This window comes from Camponotus floridanus, unplaced genomic scaffold, assembly GCF_003227725.1.
Source record: "Camponotus floridanus strain SB8 unplaced genomic scaffold, Cflo_v7.5 scaffold5, whole genome shotgun sequence".
Lineage (NCBI taxonomy): Eukaryota > Metazoa > Arthropoda > Insecta > Hymenoptera > Formicidae > Camponotus > Camponotus floridanus.
The window spans coordinates 4,215,611-4,234,389 of NW_020229658.1; the positions used below are offsets into that span (position 1 = coordinate 4,215,611).

The window sequence follows — 18,779 nt, forward strand, 5'->3', positions numbered from 1 at the left end:
TAAGTTTCGTACGTGTGGAGAAAGTGAAGTCGCGTTTGCATCTCTACTGCCTTATTACGGATCGAGACGCGAGGGTAGAAATTTACTGGAAATGTCGGCGACACGTTTCGCTCCTTCAACTTTTCGAGAATGTCTCCTTGTGGCGTACGTTTGCGATAACAGACCAATTATCTTTTGATTATTCTCTGTTTGCAATAAGTGAGAAGAGTGCATATAAAATAAGCAGAAATAATCGCAATTAAAAAATAATGGCAGCGGAATGATTAGTGCCCTGTTTAACGTGATGGAGATTTATTTTCGCTGTCTTCCTCTCGGTATCTCCTTCACGTCACTATAGTGTTTCAGAAACTATGTTTCAAGCGTTTCTCTTGACGCTGATATTATATTACACGGAAAAATGCTTTGTAAGCGTTACCACCGACCTGCTGTAGCTCTAACATGGTAACCAACGAGAAAACAACAGCTTCGTGTCGTAGCTTCTGACGAATAATTTGGCCATGAGCCAGTCTGATTTCTGGGGCTAACGACATTGGAATATTTGTCGAGTAATTCGTCTGACTATAAAAGACACTCACGTTGCGAAGTTTGCAGGAACAGAAACAAAAATATTCGATTTATTATTGTCCTGTACATATTTTCGGCGAAAAGCTAAAATTCGAAATAAGAATCTCGTGTTATAATTGAAACATTATTTATGTTAATCTCATTATTCGTAATAATATAAATTACACAGTGAGATGAGAGTATAATATTCGAACATATTGTCCGATCCCACATAGATTGGATTATTACATCAGATTGTATGCATAATTATTGATTCAGTATAAAATAGCCGAATCTATACATTAATCGCAATTATTGGTTGACTGAAATAAATATACATTAACAATTATATTGTTATTTTAAATTAGTCAGTGAAATTAATCTGCTTATTTTTCTTACGCATATATATATATATTTAAATACAATTAATATTTCAAGAAATTATATTATTCCTGATATTCAATGATTTTATATTAATTCATTAAAAAAACAAATTTTTCTTCTTTTTTCATATTCCAATAAGTTATCATTTTATAATAGTATTATATTTTACATACACAATATTATTATATATTTTATATTGTTTAATATTATATTTTATAATATTATTAATTGATTATACACAAGTAGAAGATAATTTACTTTATTATTTTTGGGTATAATACAAAAAGATAACAATTCTTTTATGCTATCTCAGTAAAAAATGCAAATAAGATTTAAATTATACGAATCATTAGATTAATAAATATTTGTGTGGAAAGGATCTCCAGATAATGCCATGACGACGAGCGTGTAAAGTTTGCATTCTCCAACCTATTCGGCATCTCCAGTGCGCTTTATCTTTAGTTTCACGAGCATGGCTATCAAATTCTCCTCATCCTCCTTCCGTTCCTCATTTACTTAACATATATGTGTAACATATAAGTGTATTCGCTAACGACTCACCGTGTTTGGCTTCTCTTGTTTCAGCTGACAAAGGTATGTTGCTGAAGCTTGATTTTCGGGACGAGTTCAAGTTAGAAGACAGTATGAATTGCCGTTTCGATTTCCTCGAGGTACGTGATGGTCAGTACGGTTACTCTAATCTCCTCGGCAACTTCTGCGGGACAAATTTTCCCCCCGAGATCACGTCGAAGACGCGATATCTCTGGCTGCGATTCCACAGCGATGACAACATCGAGGGAAAGGGTTTCAAAGCTGTGTGGAACATGATACCGAGACCAACCCATCGTAAGTCTCAGAATTAACAAAATTTTTATATTTCGCAAAAATTCCTTTTTCTTTACATTTTTGATTATTTTTCATTGAAATTTAATTTCAAACGTAAACTAATAATTTCTAAATTTTTATAACAAGTAAGCAGTAATAACATGTTGGATTATTTGAGAGAATATTTTAATAAATATCTTGAATTGTTTTTTATAAAATTAACAATTTCTATGTTATATAATAGCTGCGTTATGTAATCTATTTTTTATTTATTCCGTACATTTAATAATTAACAAATATTTTTGAAAAAAAATTGTTTTAGAAAATTTTCCTAAGTACTGAGTCTACTAAAACCTTTTTCATTATGTATTCAATCATTTCTGCTTCTTTCTTCTTTCCAAATGCTAAAAATTTATTCAGTCATGGGTTTCCATTCCATTAAAATCGCATTTACTGTCGATTATCCACATCTTTTAGATACTTAGAGATTCATATATCTTTTGAATGCGGATTATTAAATTATGAAAAAATTCGTCGCTAAGATAATTAGTCCAATGTAACAGCAAATTAATTTGTTTTGTGCTCATCTAATAATTCGTAATCACGTTAATTGACGTCAAATGAAAATTGATCTGTGCAGAACATGTTATTTGTGCAAAGTATAATAAAAAACCTTGAATTAAAAGAGCGAAATATTGATTTTCCCATAAAAAAAAAGAAGACAAAAGATAATATGCATATTTATAATAATATAGAGAAAGAACACGTAAAAAAAGCCGAAATGTTTCAATTTAATGTTAACATATATATCATTATAATTATCTGATTGAAATTAAACTAAATTAAATTTAATGATGTGATTTCTCGCAATCGTATTGTAACGAGACAGAGACTTAAGAAAATTAAAGAGAGAACAATGAGTGTGATGACAATTGATTCGGGGATGAGTATGCAAACATTCGGGGATCTTTGTCGCGTGTTCTTGTTCAGAAAATTACGAGACACTTCGGAAATAGATAGCTCGCGACAGTAAGAGCTGTGCAACCGCGACCAAGACCAAAATTAATTCATAGTCAAGCAGGAGAATGAAGAGGAAGGACTATGAATACACGGAATACAAACGCGAGGGGTCTGGTTTTAACCGGGCGTCGTCTTTAGATCGATATACAGTTTAGATAGTAGAGGGGTGCGGCTAGCGTCCAAATACTGAAATTTTTATCTCGTACTTGATTAATTTATTCGTTACCAAATTTCAATATTGATGCTCAACATCGAAATATTTTTAATTGCTATTTTTTTAACATTATCATTATTATTGTATTTTTGTCAATAGATATTTGCACAATATTTTTAATTAAGAAAAATTAATAACATCGAAAATCAATACTACGCTTTATTTATCATGTTTTATATATTTTTAAATATTAACAACATTAATTGAAAAAAATCACATGATATGATTGCACATCTGAGCTAAATAAATTGGTTTGAAATTGGTAAAAATAAAAAATAAAAAAATATTGTATTAACAGTATGTTATATGATTTCACGACAATGAAATTATTTTTTAATATATGTTTGTTTTTAAATGTTTAATGTCCTACTAATTTTTATTTTAAACTATTTGCCCAAACTATTCTATTTCTATTTATTTAATTATTTTTAATTAATGTTTTTTTCATAAAATGTTTGTTGTACATTTACTCGTAAATATTACTCGTTTTATAGTAATATTGATATTGCGAACAAATTTGGACCAAAAAATGATTCTGTTCTCGCTAAAATCGCTAAATTTTTAACTTTTGATAGATATAATGTCAGTTATTTAATATCAATCATTTTTTTAGTATAAGTTGCTGTGATTTTTTAGTATAAGTTGCTGTGATTTTTTTGTAAAGAATCATTGATTATGTATAATCGCGATACTAATCGAGAAACTAAGACTACCGTGTCATACTTGTCGAGCATGCGCGCAATAAATAACTAATAAATATTTGGGGATCGGTATATAGCAGCGTATAAAGCGTATAGCATGCGCATAGAGTGTAGTATAGCTTCCATTCATTATTTATAGAGGAAACCATTTTAAATGCTTTAACTCAGCAAAAATTTACATGAAAATGGGAAATAAAAATCAATTTTCTACGCTTATATATTTTATCATGTGCGCGATTATAATTTCCATAATGCGTGCAGTAAAAAGTATTATAAAATAATATATTAGTTAAAGAGATAATACATTTTAAAAAATATTTTTTTTCATTACATATTATCATTTGTAAAACTCAATAAATTTTGCTATAGTATATTCAACTAATATATATATTGAGCAATCTTTATTATGTTGGATCTCTCTCTAATGGTATAATAATAATATAATGACATAAAAATATATAAATATGTTGACATGTGAGCCTAGGGAAAGTGTAGAACTGTAATAGGTGTGATTCACAGCGGGCGTGCCTCCAGAACCAGAACCGTGCATAGTTAACGTGACGGGTGCGGAAGCGATAATTCATAGCGATGATGTCAAAGACAGGAAGATCCTGGCCGAGAAGGAAGGTTTGGCGTTGGATTGCATGTGGGATATTCGAGTGAAAGAAGGATGGAAGGTAAGAGATGTTTTGTGTGTTTCTTTAACATATTTTTATTAATTTATAAATTGGACAAAGTATGTCATTGCTCATTTTCCAAAGTTTAATATCGACGAGTTTTTTAAAGTATATAAAACATTTCTCTCAATATTTCTCGACCACCGTGTAATGTTGCAATCTTTATTTGATTCGAGTACACTTTGCTGCGATATTCAATCGACGTGAATGTTTGTTACTGGCCTGCAGCAACGTGATTTCAAATAGCGTTTCGCTCAAAGTAACGCGTTTCTGAATGATTTACAATCGGTCTCTGTTGCCATAGCGCGGATATATAACGGTTCTACGCGTGAAATACTTTATCTACGCTATATCCGTTACAAAATTTACATCGCGACAGATAACGGCATCTGCTCCAACGTAGAAGAATCCTTTAGTTTGTGAAACTTCGTTATTAAAATTATTAATGAAGCCCTATTTCTCTCGAGCATCTTCTAAAACTATGTATAAAGTTTTTTTCCGGCATGATAAAACCCATGGCAAAGAAACTATATTCTCGCGCGTACTTTTTACAAGCTACGACATTGTCGAAAAGTTTCACAAACTCGGAACAAAATCGAGCCCGCTTACTCATACCTAAGAATTCTTCGTGAGTACTTCACATTTTCGCGGTTTTCAGTTTCGCCTTCGAAACCATTTTGGCTTTGAAAACAATTCGCAGCTGTTTTGTTTTATGATACATAATTCCTGCTGTAAAAATACTATTGCGAAATTTTGCAATAGTAACAAATAAAGAATTCTACAATGGTATAGAGTGAATACGTTATTTAACTGCGTCATGGAATTCTTTTATTGATCAATCTATTTCTCGATCTGGTCGTCAAAGGCCGGTGAAAATCAATAATATGTGCGTGTCGTACATACATATATATTTGTATGCGTTATATGGATACATTTAAAAAAGTAGGAACATGCTGAATTTTCAGATCCAGCTGACGTTTGATAAACCAGAGAATTTTAAACTACAGCGACCGAACGAGTGTGATGCCAATTTTGTCGACATATTTAAGGAAAATACGGATATGTTCTCCAGGGAGAAGAATTTCTGTGGCAGCATGGCCGATACTGTCATCATTCAGGCCAATATCGCCCACTTAAGGTTCTATGCGGAGCCGAAAGCTTTAAACAGTTCCTTCGAAGCGGTGATGACCGCTGTTAAAGACAAGGAGAGTAATGACAAACGTGAGTTTTTTTAAACATATAACAATAAATACATATATTTCCGACTAAATTCATTTCCGGAATAACGAACTTTAAAAGCATATGAACTTATAAAATTTCTATTTTTATGTTAAATTTAAATTTTCAAGTTAATATCATAAAATGTATATTAAATTAAAATATTCAAAATTTACTATTAAATATTAAAGCATATAAAGGCATATAAAATGCATATAAAATTATGACACAAGCAGCACAATTATGAATTTATATTTGTAAATTTAACATTTATTTTGCGTTTTTATAGTTAGTAATATTTTTTATCAGTAATATACTTTTTTATAAATATATAATAATTTTTTAAATAATTTCAATTATTTTACGTTTTGCATATACATATTATTCAATCTAATATAATAAAATTTTAACATTTGTGTGTGTATGTGATAATACATAAAATACATAAAATTTAATATTTAAATCTATATATAATATCAAAATAAATAACGTATCAATGTCTTAGAATTAAAGTTAAACAATTTAATAAAATATGAGTTTATATGTTTAATAATTATTGTTATTAAAAGTTAATATTATCTAAATAAAATATCTTATAGAAAGTTTATATACTTTAACGATTATGTAAGATTGAAGTTAACTAATTTTCAACAATAAATATTAGATACATTTACAAAAAACGTAATATATGTGTTAATTAAACGTATACTTAAAATTTTCTAATTTAAAAGAAAAATAATCTGAAAACAGAGAGAGAGAGAGAAAGAATGTATGAGAGAGATAGCGAGATATTAAAGTCGGGAATTTTGAAGCACTCTTCGTGTATGATCAATATTTTTAACAACGCCAGGTATAACGTCAGTTTGCTTTTGGCAGTTTAAACTGCACAGCACAACTATCATTGTGTGACTGCGATAACAACGTGGAAATTGCCTATATGGCACACCAGAAGTATCTGGTACAATTCCACAAAATTTTTCTCTCATGTATGTGTCACACTTATTGTGTAGATTTTTTTATTTTACGATCTCGCGGATTACAGAGCCGGCGATACAGTTGTTGTCAGTTGCCTTTGTTTTGAGTTAGCAAATCATATTAATTTTTGTAAATTGCAAAATTTTATTTAACAATATTTTTTAACAGGACTCCATTTTTATATTCTCAATAATATAATAATTGACGATAAAAAAATCTAGTTTAAAGCAATGCAGATAAAATTCTAAAATACAGTATAATTAGATACGAATTAAGATCGACTTTTATATATTTTAATAAGATTTTTTAACACTTTATCTCTCTTACGCTTTTAAAGTGCTTTGTGCGATGATCGATGATTACCTGAAAGAATAAGCGGAATTAGATTATTACAAGACAAAAGCTCATATTTTCGCGTTTTCAACCTATTATACATATATGTTTTTCATTAAATAATCTTACGCTTAATAAAGTCTTGAGAATAATCGTTGGATAAAGGAATCAAATTTCAAATTAATGGTTGTTCACTCGTCTGAATGTTAAATGAGGCGACCCGCAGAATCGCAGTTACGTGTGCGGAATTCACACGGGTTCTAGTACGGCACGAGAAGAATTTCCGGCTTTCCGCACCTGCCGCCAACGCGGAACTAATATCTTGCCAGCGACTATACTGTAGGCGTTCAGCAATTCGCTTATCTACACTACCGTCGAAGGATAAGACCTTAAGTTACAATTTTCTCATGCGAATTAAGAGTCGACTTATCGCAGTTATTTCACTGAAACACATTAGAAGCAGTTGAATTCGCTATAAATTTGCTGGAAAATTTATTGCACGTCATTTTAAATGCTTAAATTAATGCGGAAATTAAATGCGGAAATTCGACATGTATTAGTACTGCAGAGAGAGAGCAAAAATGAATTTTAAATATAATTAAAAGCTAATATTGAACGTTCGTGCAATCGCGTAAGATCAATTGGTTGCATAATCTGTGGATAATAAAAATGTAAGGAATTCTCGAGACTCGTATTCTATACAATAGAGCTGCTATTTCTTTTTATTTATTCAGTAGAAGCATTTTGATATTCGCAACATAGCGTTTTTTTCTCCATTTTTCAGCCTGCTCTGCCGATGAGTACGATTGCGAGGATGCGACTTGCATCGCCGCGGAACTGGAGTGTAACGGAAGGGTGAACTGCCGCTTCCGGTGGGACGAAGATGAGACAAAATGTCACGTGAGTTTTAGCTTTGTCAAGATCTGATTCAATATCGTTCGCTCTACAACATTTGACAAAACGCTATCCAATTCCCGGATTCGAACTATTTCCGGCGCGTCCACTAGTTGAATCCTTCCGCACCATACTATTCGCCTCTCCTTTTATCATCCTCCTCCTAGATTTTCTCTACCATCTGTTTTACAGATATTCTCTTTCTCATAAACTGCAAACTGCAAAAGTTAAATCGCAAGATAGTGCAAGCTTACAAAATGAGATGAGATGAATTTAGACAAAGTTATAAAGATAACTTACGACATTTCTGACATCTCTCTCCCTCTCAAATTAAGAGTTAAGAAGCACTGGGAATGATATTAACATAAGCTACAAGGGATAAATTTTAGGTAAAAGTTTGCTAAGTATTAAAATTATTACCGTAAGAAATATAAATGAGAGAGTTTAAATAGTCATATTTAACTAGTCACACAAGCCGAGATATTTGCACTTCAAATAACGCGTTTCCAAATAACGCACTCATCTTACATAATATCTGGTAACATTTCTCCTTAGTTAATAATGCCATTCACGTATGTCTGCATTTTGTACTAGAATACCATGAGAATGTCTAATATTGTAAATAGTATAGTAAGAACGATACATCGCCTTAACTGCCCTCTGAGCTTTCACTTTACTTGCTCTTGATCTTCCAGGTTAATTAATTTATTCGAGGGAAGTTTTATGGCTCTCTTTAGTTTAACTGGCTCGGCGAACATAGCTACTCAGAACTTATAATCTTGCAGTGGCAATTTGTTTCTTCTAATTGTGAAAGAACGAAATCAGTTTCATAAATCGATCATGTCTTTTCGTGTAATTCTATTCTTCTTTCTTCCTAAGCGACATTATAATATTGTTGATTGTTACTTTTAATTTTATTTCAATTTTTGGTACTATTAATTACTTTCTCACTGTCTCTCTCTCTTTCTCTTTCTGTGTGCTTTGTTTGTAAAAATTGTCTTTTTTAATTTGGAAGAAATAGTACTTAAGAGTTAATGTAACTTCTTTACTTAAATTATCGTTTTAATTTACATTTGATGTGACTTGGGAAGAGACTTTTATGCAAAGAATCATATTTTCGAAATGATTTATGAAGAAATACTGTAGAGAAGGCAAGATTACTTTTAAACTGCAAATGGTAGGCTTTTTAGAACACGGTGAACAGTTCATGATCTTACGATAAATGTTAAGAGTGCTACGTCTCAAGAACTTTGTAGTCTTTTAGCTGGGATTATCCAGGGCTTTTGGAAAGCTCATTTCACATCGCCCACCTTGGGATTCAGGATATGAAATCCTGTGGCAAAGCGCGTTGACGAGAAGTAACTATTTTCGACGACCTTTAATACTATACCTTTTACCATTCTGATTCAAGTAAAGAGTTGAAAAGACGTTTGACGTTCGCGACATGACACCATTTGATCCAATAACTTTAAAGTAATCTTTTACTTGACATTACATTAATATAATTTAAATCAATGAATGCAAATCTAATTATGTATTTTGGTTTAATTTCAAATGAACTTTTCTTAAGTGGCTTTAAGATAAAATTGATGAGAATTATTTCAGCAAACAAATCTGTGATTTTATTATTTAACATTTATTTTTTAACTATATTACTTTTATAAATCACAGCATCGGAGATGTGTAATATCAAGTTTATATTGTATACTATTTATACATATTACCTTTGACGTAGAAAATAAAGAATTATATGAAATATTTATACATAATTTCGCGCGTAGAATCTGATATTAAACAGTCCCGTGGCACAGGACGACCGTCTGCTGAGATTTACCATCGTCTCTTATTTGCTAGTGCCAAACCACGAATCCCGGGATATGCCCGACCCCACGAGGGTCGCCTCCACGACTTAATCGTCCTTCAACCACGTAAAACGTCCCGTGTGTCCCTATTCCTTCCGCTGACGTCTCTGCCTGTAGCACCGGGCTAATTAATTTATTCCGGTAAAGTTTTGCAACGGGCACGACTCGCTCAAGCCGGATTCTGCGATTTCGGCTGCGCTTGCATTCGGACGTGCGTTCCGACGGTTATACGGGTGGGTGTTTCCGATTCCGGGATGTACAATACTACGCGCTTTTGGCAGACTACCAGAACAAGGTACTGGCGAAACGACGGCACGATGCCACCGACGGGATATTAATCTAACAACGAATAATGCTCTTGGTATTTCGATTCCGCCAATGTTTCACCGTATTTTATTTCAATCGTTTTGGACGAAATCAAGTCGTGTGTAGGATGTGGCAATGACATATAAAAAAATAGTAAATGATGAGAAAAAAAGAAAGAGAGTTCGGAAATAATAATTTTGATAAATCTTTCATAAAAATATGATTATTACATTTATTAATATTATTACATTGTTACTATGTTGAGTGCTAAAAGCAGCATGTTATAATTATATAAATTTATTATTTAGAATATTAACTTATTATATTAATTTATTATATTATTCAATCATTCGCGACATACTTATATAAATATCACAGAAATATATATAAAATCTTACTCAAATTTTTACGCGTGTTGTTTAATCAATACGAGATAATTGGAAAATCAATCATTGTCCATTATAATAAATAAATATTATATATAACATATATTATCTTCCGAAAACCGTAAAAATGCAAAATTCGCGTATATAAATAACAAGAAAATATTTGATACTCTCTGAAGAAAATGTATTATCAATACAAGGCAGTAATTGCCTATTGAAAACTCGATAATTTAAAGATTTGTTTTCGTTGTATATATATATATATATATATATATATATATATATATATATATACACACACACACAGGGTATCCTAAAAGTCCCGGACCGGGTTGTTTTTAAGAAAAAAATATGTAATTTGCAATTAACAATTACATTTTCTTTTTTTTAAAACAATTATGTGTTTTCTTTACACCAATTGATTCCTCTCATTATTTTGTATATAAAAGTATTAAGGTGAGATAATCAAAAAATGAATATTTTACTAGATATTTTATGGTTTATGCAAAATTAAGAAATGATTTCAAGCCTCATAACTCGAAAAATACTCAATGAAGAAATACTTTATTATAGTGTTTTGGAAAGCTCTCGAGATAAGCTACACGAATATGTAATAAAAAATAGAGGGTTTCATTTAAGAAATTGACGGTAATCTTCACGTGGCTTTCAAATGACTCTCCCATGTCAAATCATTGCTACTATCTGATGGCCTCCTTCAAGCCATACAACTTTTGTCTGAAACATTTCTTTCTAAAGTGCATAGTTTATGAAATATTCGACCGGTCCAGGACTTTTGGAACACTCTGTATATGTATATATATGTATGTATATTTGATTTCAATATATTCAAAATAAATGAAAACGTTATTATTTACATTTTATTTTAATTTTTACTAGCAATGAAACACGAAAATAAAGATTTAAATTATAACATTGAAAAAAATAAATTAATCACTAAACCACACCAATCTCTCAGAGCAATAAAAGAGGTTTTTGATATTTACAATGAAAACAATTATTCACTTTTTGAAACTGATGAATGTTTAAATGTTGAAGTATACACTCAAAAAAATGTTTGCTGATGCAGATAGATTTCTATATGTCACAAAAAAATATACTGCTATTTTTTTAAATCTGATGTAATATTATTTGTAATATATAAAATTTAAATAAAATATTAATAAATTCTAGTAATCTTTCTAACAAATTTAAGTTCTATTGCTAAATATTAACTGTATCACTGTATTAGATAAATATGAGATTCAGTATTTTTTTAGCTACAATTTTTCAAAAGAATCGTTCTTTTTATGTATCACAGTTAAACTTTATAACAAGTACAATTAGTCTTAATATGAATAAGCATCAAGATAGGCATTTTTCTTTCTAAACTTCATTAACAGTTCAGATATAAATTTTGTATTTGTTATTTAAGTTAATTAAATATAAAACATATGCGATACCACAATATTTATTAAATTAGTTATTAATTTATATCTGCTTTAAAGGAAGAGAGAGAGAGAGAAACAGACAGAGAGAGAGAGAGAGTTAATTTTTCGTCTCCAAAAAATTGTTGCTATAGTTGTGATTATTTTTTGAATGTATAATGTACAATAACAATGTCAATCATAAAAAATTAAATTATATTTAATATATTTCCGAATTGATGGAAGTTTCCAGCAGTTTAATCTTGAATGCGCGATTGTCGATATATCGAATTTAAAATTATAAATTATTTTAATTCGGAAACTATGATAATTAAACGGCCAACGATTGCTAAACGATATCTTTTATTGTGGCCACAAACAATACACATTCGTAAGCAATTTCACCATTCTGTTAGGCGGAAATAAACGTTCTCGCTCTCTTGTCCGTCGCAATATAGTGTCAAATTTATCGAGCAAACGATAGAGAAGCGGCTGTTTACTCCGACGACATGTTCGTTCAATGTGTCACTCCATCGAATAAATCGATGACAAACAACATACCATATCGAATTAATTCGGCAATAATTAATTATTGTGAAACATCGTTACATACGCGATATATATTTCTTGATCTTTTATTATTAAATTTATCGAACTATCTAGAATAATGTTGTTTGTAAAATGCTTTTAGCAAAGATCTCTTTTAATTTTTACTATGCATTATATAAATTAATATGAAAAAGAAATAAATGCACTTGTAAATAAATTTTAGTTAAATTTTTAATTAAATGGACAAAGAATTTTATTGCAATTTATGTGCTTGTTAATGTTTTATGCATAGCGTAATAATTAAATACATTTTTCTGCATCGAAATAGTATAAATTAATTTTTGAAACTTGATTTTTGTTCAAATTTCTCTCTTATTTTCATAAGTGTTAATATAAAATAATAATTATTATTTTAATATTTAATTTTTTCATTAAGCATAGTAACGTGAAACGTTTGCCTAAAAAGATTCGAAATCGATAATTCTCTTGCCTAATGCTATTATTGCATTTGCTTTTGCATTGCCGGTAAATGAGAGCGTCCTTGCGAAAAGGCTCGAAAAAAGGATCAGCGCCCGTGTGAACCGGCTCGGAATTAAATCTCATTTCTCTGTGCTGATTTCAATTCCTCCAGCTAACGGATGCAACTTCGTTTCAGGATAGTTTTAATGCCGATATTAAAAACAGATATTTCGAAATTTTCTATGCTAAATTCATTCTGAATTGATTCGCTCTTTTTATTAAATAAAAACCTAAATAAGATAGCTTTAAATAATAAATGTATACCGATATATTTCAAATTTCTTTATCAGTGTCACAAAAATTTACTTGATTTATGGATGAAGTCCGTTTATAAAATGAGAATAATATAATATAATAATAATTTTCACATAGCGATGTTTATATCATCGTATATATAACGCGTTTAAATTACAAAAATATTTTAGCAATCAATAATTAAATGTAGAAAATTATGTTGTTGTCGGATTAAAGATTTCACTCTTGTGTGTTTGTGTGTGTTATATTTGTTGTGATTCAAATTATAATTTCTTTATTAAAGAAAAACAATTTCTTTAATTATATTAATTACATTACACATCTTGCGAGAAGACATTTATTTTATTTCAATGTAATTTTAGAAATGTATGATTCATTCATAAATTATTCCGCAATTAAGTAGATGTTCTTTTTCTTCCTCTCTCTTTCTTTCTAATAAATGATTTTTATTTCAATAATTTGTAATAATTATTTGCAATAATTTATTGCGATATATATTTAGTAATACTTTAACAATTAGACAATGTGGAACATCAAAACCAGGATGAACATAGAAACGTAATTACGATAAAATGAAAGAAGATTCGTGCATTTCAGCGTTACACGCTACCGTACTATAATTTAATTCAACGGCGCACAAAACGCCGTTTAATTAAATTAAAGAGTGTAATAGTCAAAAATGCTATCTTGTCTATGTGCGTTCTCATATCTGAAATTTTCATCAATTCTTTCGTATGGCTAGATATATTTTTCTCTTTAATAATTATAATTTTGCTCACTCGTGGATATATTTACACCGCAAAAGAGTAACACGATCCATTTGAATATTTTCTCAATGTTTATCTCATAATATTTAAGGTTTTCACATTTTATTTTACATTGTTCGTATCTTGTTGCTCATATTCTTATTAATTTTAATTTTTTCCAAACTACAAAAAGCTAAAAATGATCTGTTTGCCGATTTCAGAATTTACGAGAGGATTATAGTTAAATTTATTTTTGCTAAAATTAAAAAAATTTACATTATTATTTATTCATTGGCAAATTCTTACATTGAATTATGTATATGTTACAATATTTAAATGTTAAATAATTTAAGATTTCACAGAGTTACGTTTTGTAAAATCGTCTGTAAGATTATTAGATTATTCACCATTGAAGCGATACTCATACCTTTTCTAGCCATGATCTAAAATATGGTTGCCAGAGATCGTGTGTAAAATGAATCTAACTTCCTACCTATTCAGCGTCTTCTTGAATCTTTCAGAATTGTCTGAATTATAAATGGAATACTCTTGAAGATATAAGATCTGTTTAATAGCTCAAGCGAGTTATACAATAAAATTTATTTGTAAAAAGATATTATAATATAAAATAAAACGATCTTAAAATTTGTAAAAATGTAAAAATATATTATAATGTTATTTTATTATTAAATATATTTAAAAATATAAATTAATACATACAAATAAATAAAAATAAATAAATAAATAATACTTAAAAATCACGATTATGTGATTCAATTTTTTGTTTCAATGATTCCTTCGGAACTATAGTATTATAGCTACGCCATCAAGAGAGAGAGCAAAGAAAAGGCGCAAGTCACAATAACGTTATCGACCGTGTGAAAGATCTCGACCGCGAAATTGCTCGTACGAACGAAAGAATCACAACCTGTGTGGTCGTACAAGAAAGTGCGAGTTCCAATTTTATTTCGATGTATTATAGTAGAGGGAAGATTCGTTTCTTTTATCATGTGGCAGCATCGTAATAGCTGAAACTATGGTGTAGACAAGTAGCGTAAATCGTAGAAAAAAGGCGGTAAGAAAAATACGAAAACTTAAAAAAGATAATTATATTTTAACATCTTAATATTAATCAAGCGAAAATAGAAGAAGAATACCATATGTTCGGTATACAGTATATAATTTATATATATATGTTAAACAATATTAATAACGTTACTTTTTGAACTCGTCAATGAAGATATCACTGATTAAAATAGTGACAAGACATTACATGAACATCAATAAAAACATTTATATTTTGCTTCTCTATATTTTACTAATTATTGTAATAAGATTTCATACATTCAATTATTTAATATATCAATACAGTTATTTAATGTTTAGATTTAGGATTATGTGCATATTATATTTTTTTATTTTTAAAATGTGATAAAAATGAACAAAATTTTTGATTGAAGAGAGAAAAAGAGCGAAAGACAAAGAAAGAAAATTTTATAGATATTTTTAAATAAAATCTCATGTATAATATTATAAGACACGTATTTTAAAATATCATTGATTAAAACAATTATTACTAACTAATTAATAATTGATTCTTTCAGTGAGATTTCATTGTTTGCAGTGTTATAATTGAATACTTACAACTGAAACAAATAATTATTAATTATTAATTATAATACAATGATTTTATTTAAAAGAGATTGAAACCACTTAATGTTAATTTATTTTTCAAACTTAATATAAACTGCAAAAAAAAGTAAAAGTATCAATATAGTCATCTTGTTATTTTAACCGTTCTTTAATTCTTATCTATCTAGAAGATAATCTCTTGATAAAGCGAAACAATTCTCTTACATGGATCAATTCCTCACGCCACTATAACGTGTTTTAACAACAGACAGGCTGAAGGAAATGTTCTCTAATGAGCAGCCCTTTTAGCGAGCTTGCTTATCGAATGGAAGGAGGCGGAAAGAGGGATAAACAGGAGGTACATTGGAAAGGCAACAAAGTACTCATGGGAACACGGGCCCTCTTCTCTCTCGCTAATGAGAGGTTCTCGAATCTTTTTCTTGGTAGTCTTGGTAGCGACTAATTATTTCCGCAAGGCGGAAACTTTCCGCTGAAGTTGCCATTAATTTTCTTCTTTTCCACTTACCCCCAGGCAGTGCACGCAAAGTATGTACTCGCGCAATTTGGTAGAAAATATTTCTGATATCGTTAAAAGGAAGCAATATGAAGGTGTGGCATATACGTATATAAACGTATTATAAACGTGAAGCAAAATCGTAAAGTAAAAGATACTTGTTCTTCCGAGGTAATGAAATTCCTTAAGTTCTTGGCGATCGAACGAATAAAATTAAACGATCTCGACGGATCCTCATTTCTACGATTTTTTATATTTTTTTTTTATTAGAGATCATTAAAGTACGCAAGTGTAGGAAATTCAAAAAGAATGCACAATGCAACGGTCGTGTTTCACACATGCACATATACAAATATACAATACTGCATACATAAAACTATACCATGTTGTATTTATTGAATGATATGAATTGTGCGCTTTCGCTTTGCGTTGATAATTAACTCATCGCACTCTCTGGCATGACGAACGTATAAAACAAACGTTTGCTTGCGATTGAAGTTCGAGCCGGCGTGTTACCTTCAATCCCGTAAAAATGCTTTTATGGATCGACATGGGAATCGACGAGAATGGGAGAACGTAAATTTTATTTTACCGAGCTCTATATTTCCAAAAATTATTTATTATCCTGAAGAAACGCGACTCTGTGAGATAGAATGTTTCGTATTTAGCGCGGGATTTGCGTACAGACGCGCAAGGACATCGTTCCTAGTTAGACTATGTCTATATAGATTACGACACACATAGACAGTCGATATCGCGTAGAACTTAGAGTTCTCGCCTCAGATGGAAACACACCAGCGATGCGTGTCAATGTACGATACTTGTTGACATTAAACATTGTTACAACGCGGTGGCGTGTCCGAGATGCCGTGAAATACCTTAATGAATGACGCACTTTGACTAGTTTACACGTGGCAGATCTAATTTGGATATAGCTTTTAGCGCAGGATTGGGGGTATATGGGATATGTTACATGGAGTAGCTCAGTGTTATTGGAAAATTGCTTTGTCCTTTAACCCTTTCACTCCTGATTTTGTATTTTTGGAAATTTATAATTCTATGGGTGAGGTATTGAGAAAAAAGGTTCAACAAGTACAAGACGAACAAAGTTTTTATGAGATATCATCGGGACATATATGTCCCTACAGGAGTGAAAGGGTTAAAGAAGAACTATGCTTTATCATTATTTTCATAATTTTAAGCAAATCACAATTTAATTCATTTTTCTGTTAAATATGATTCTAAAGTATTATTGTAAATCATGTAATGATTTATATCAACTTTATGATTTATATCATGTAATGATTTATATCAAGTTTATTTAATGTAATATTTAATATTTATTAAATATTAATATAATAATTAATATAATTATTACTAATATAATTTAATTAATTAATTAATATAATTAATATTTATTTAATATTAATATAAAATTTTAGTTTACATAATTTGATTTATATCTATTTTATTTTAGATATTGATATATGTTGATTTTATATTCTTCTTTATGGTCTCTTTTTATTATATAGAGTGTCATAAAAATGCTATCGTATAAGTCTTCTGTCTACATTAATGCGGATATTAATAATTTAATGTAGCATCCTGCAACTGGAATTTACAGAGTAAGTACTGGCATTTACGGACATCGAATATGGTACCGTAAATATTAGAAATATTTAAAATAGTTACTCGTATCTTCATCTCTTTGGTAGTTCGTATTGTGCGGACAACGTGCGTCAAGAATTTCTATTGCTGGAATAATATAAATTCTCCTCCTCTCTTCTTCAAAATACGCGAAGGTCCACTATCCGCCGACAAAATGATATATCACTTGACACAAATTCTCGTATCATGCTATATTAATATTCATAACGAAAAATTTACGAAGTGAGATATTCTAATAGAACGACGATGTACGTTAAGTTAAATTCTTAAAAAATTTGAAACATTGACATTTTTTAAAATAAAGAAGAAAAAATGCGTCGCGTTAGTGAAATTTGCGAGATTGAAGGGAGAATTGTAGAATAAAATAAAACATTTCGATGCGCTCGAATTCAGATCGTATTCGATTTCGACGCCAATCACCATAAATCCGGACATCGTTTTATGCATTCGATTGATAGCCAATGTCGGATCACAAAATGGTATGAAGCGCAGATAAAGAATAACGTGCTATTGGAAATATTTTATGAATTACGATTAATATAATATTTCTAATCACCAAATTTTTTTTCTTTTATCTCTCTAATTAAATAGGCTATTTTTATTTTCATTTTAATAAATATATATTAGAAAAGGTTTTTCTTTCAAAAAAGAAATTAAAAATTTAATAAAATTAAAAGAGGATTGGGATTTAACAAATTAAAATTTCATAAAAAAGTTTATCGTCGAAATTAATATTATGGCATTTTTATATGTTAGATATATTTATGTATATACAATATTAACAAATAAGAAATACACATCAATTATCTAATATATAATTATATATTCTTATAATATACATCAATTATCTAATATAATTATATTCTTATAATTATATTCTTATAATTATATTCTTCTATAATATTAAAAAAGAATTGACATTTATTACTTGAATTCGCAGAATCATTTTCAAACTTCTCGTTAAATATCTTAATTGGAGAGACATTTATATTAAAGATCGAAACAAGGTCTTATTTATCAAACAGACTCCGATTTATATCATTTATCGTATAGTTTCTCACTGTTGAAGTCGACAAAAGTTGTCACATACTCGGAGCTCTCCAATGTACTGCGACGTGTAGATACATTCACGAA

The 18,779-nt window shown here is 29.7% G+C and overlaps 1 protein-coding gene across 5 annotated transcripts in view; it reads left to right on the top strand.

Annotated features, from left to right (window-relative positions):
• Window positions 1-18,779, top strand: part of LOC105258025 — a 110,965-nt gene that overhangs the window by 85,007 nt on the left and 7,179 nt on the right. For all 5 annotated transcript variants that reach the window (XM_011269074.3, XM_025412414.1, XM_011269073.3 and 2 more), the window contains 4 exons: window positions 1,513-1,773; window positions 4,207-4,364; window positions 5,330-5,585; window positions 7,675-7,790. In XM_011269074.3, the coding sequence (XP_011267376.1) occupies window positions 1,513-1,773; window positions 4,207-4,364; window positions 5,330-5,585; window positions 7,675-7,790 (791 nt within the window). The remainder of the gene's footprint in view (window positions 1-1,512; window positions 1,774-4,206; window positions 4,365-5,329; window positions 5,586-7,674; window positions 7,791-18,779) is intronic.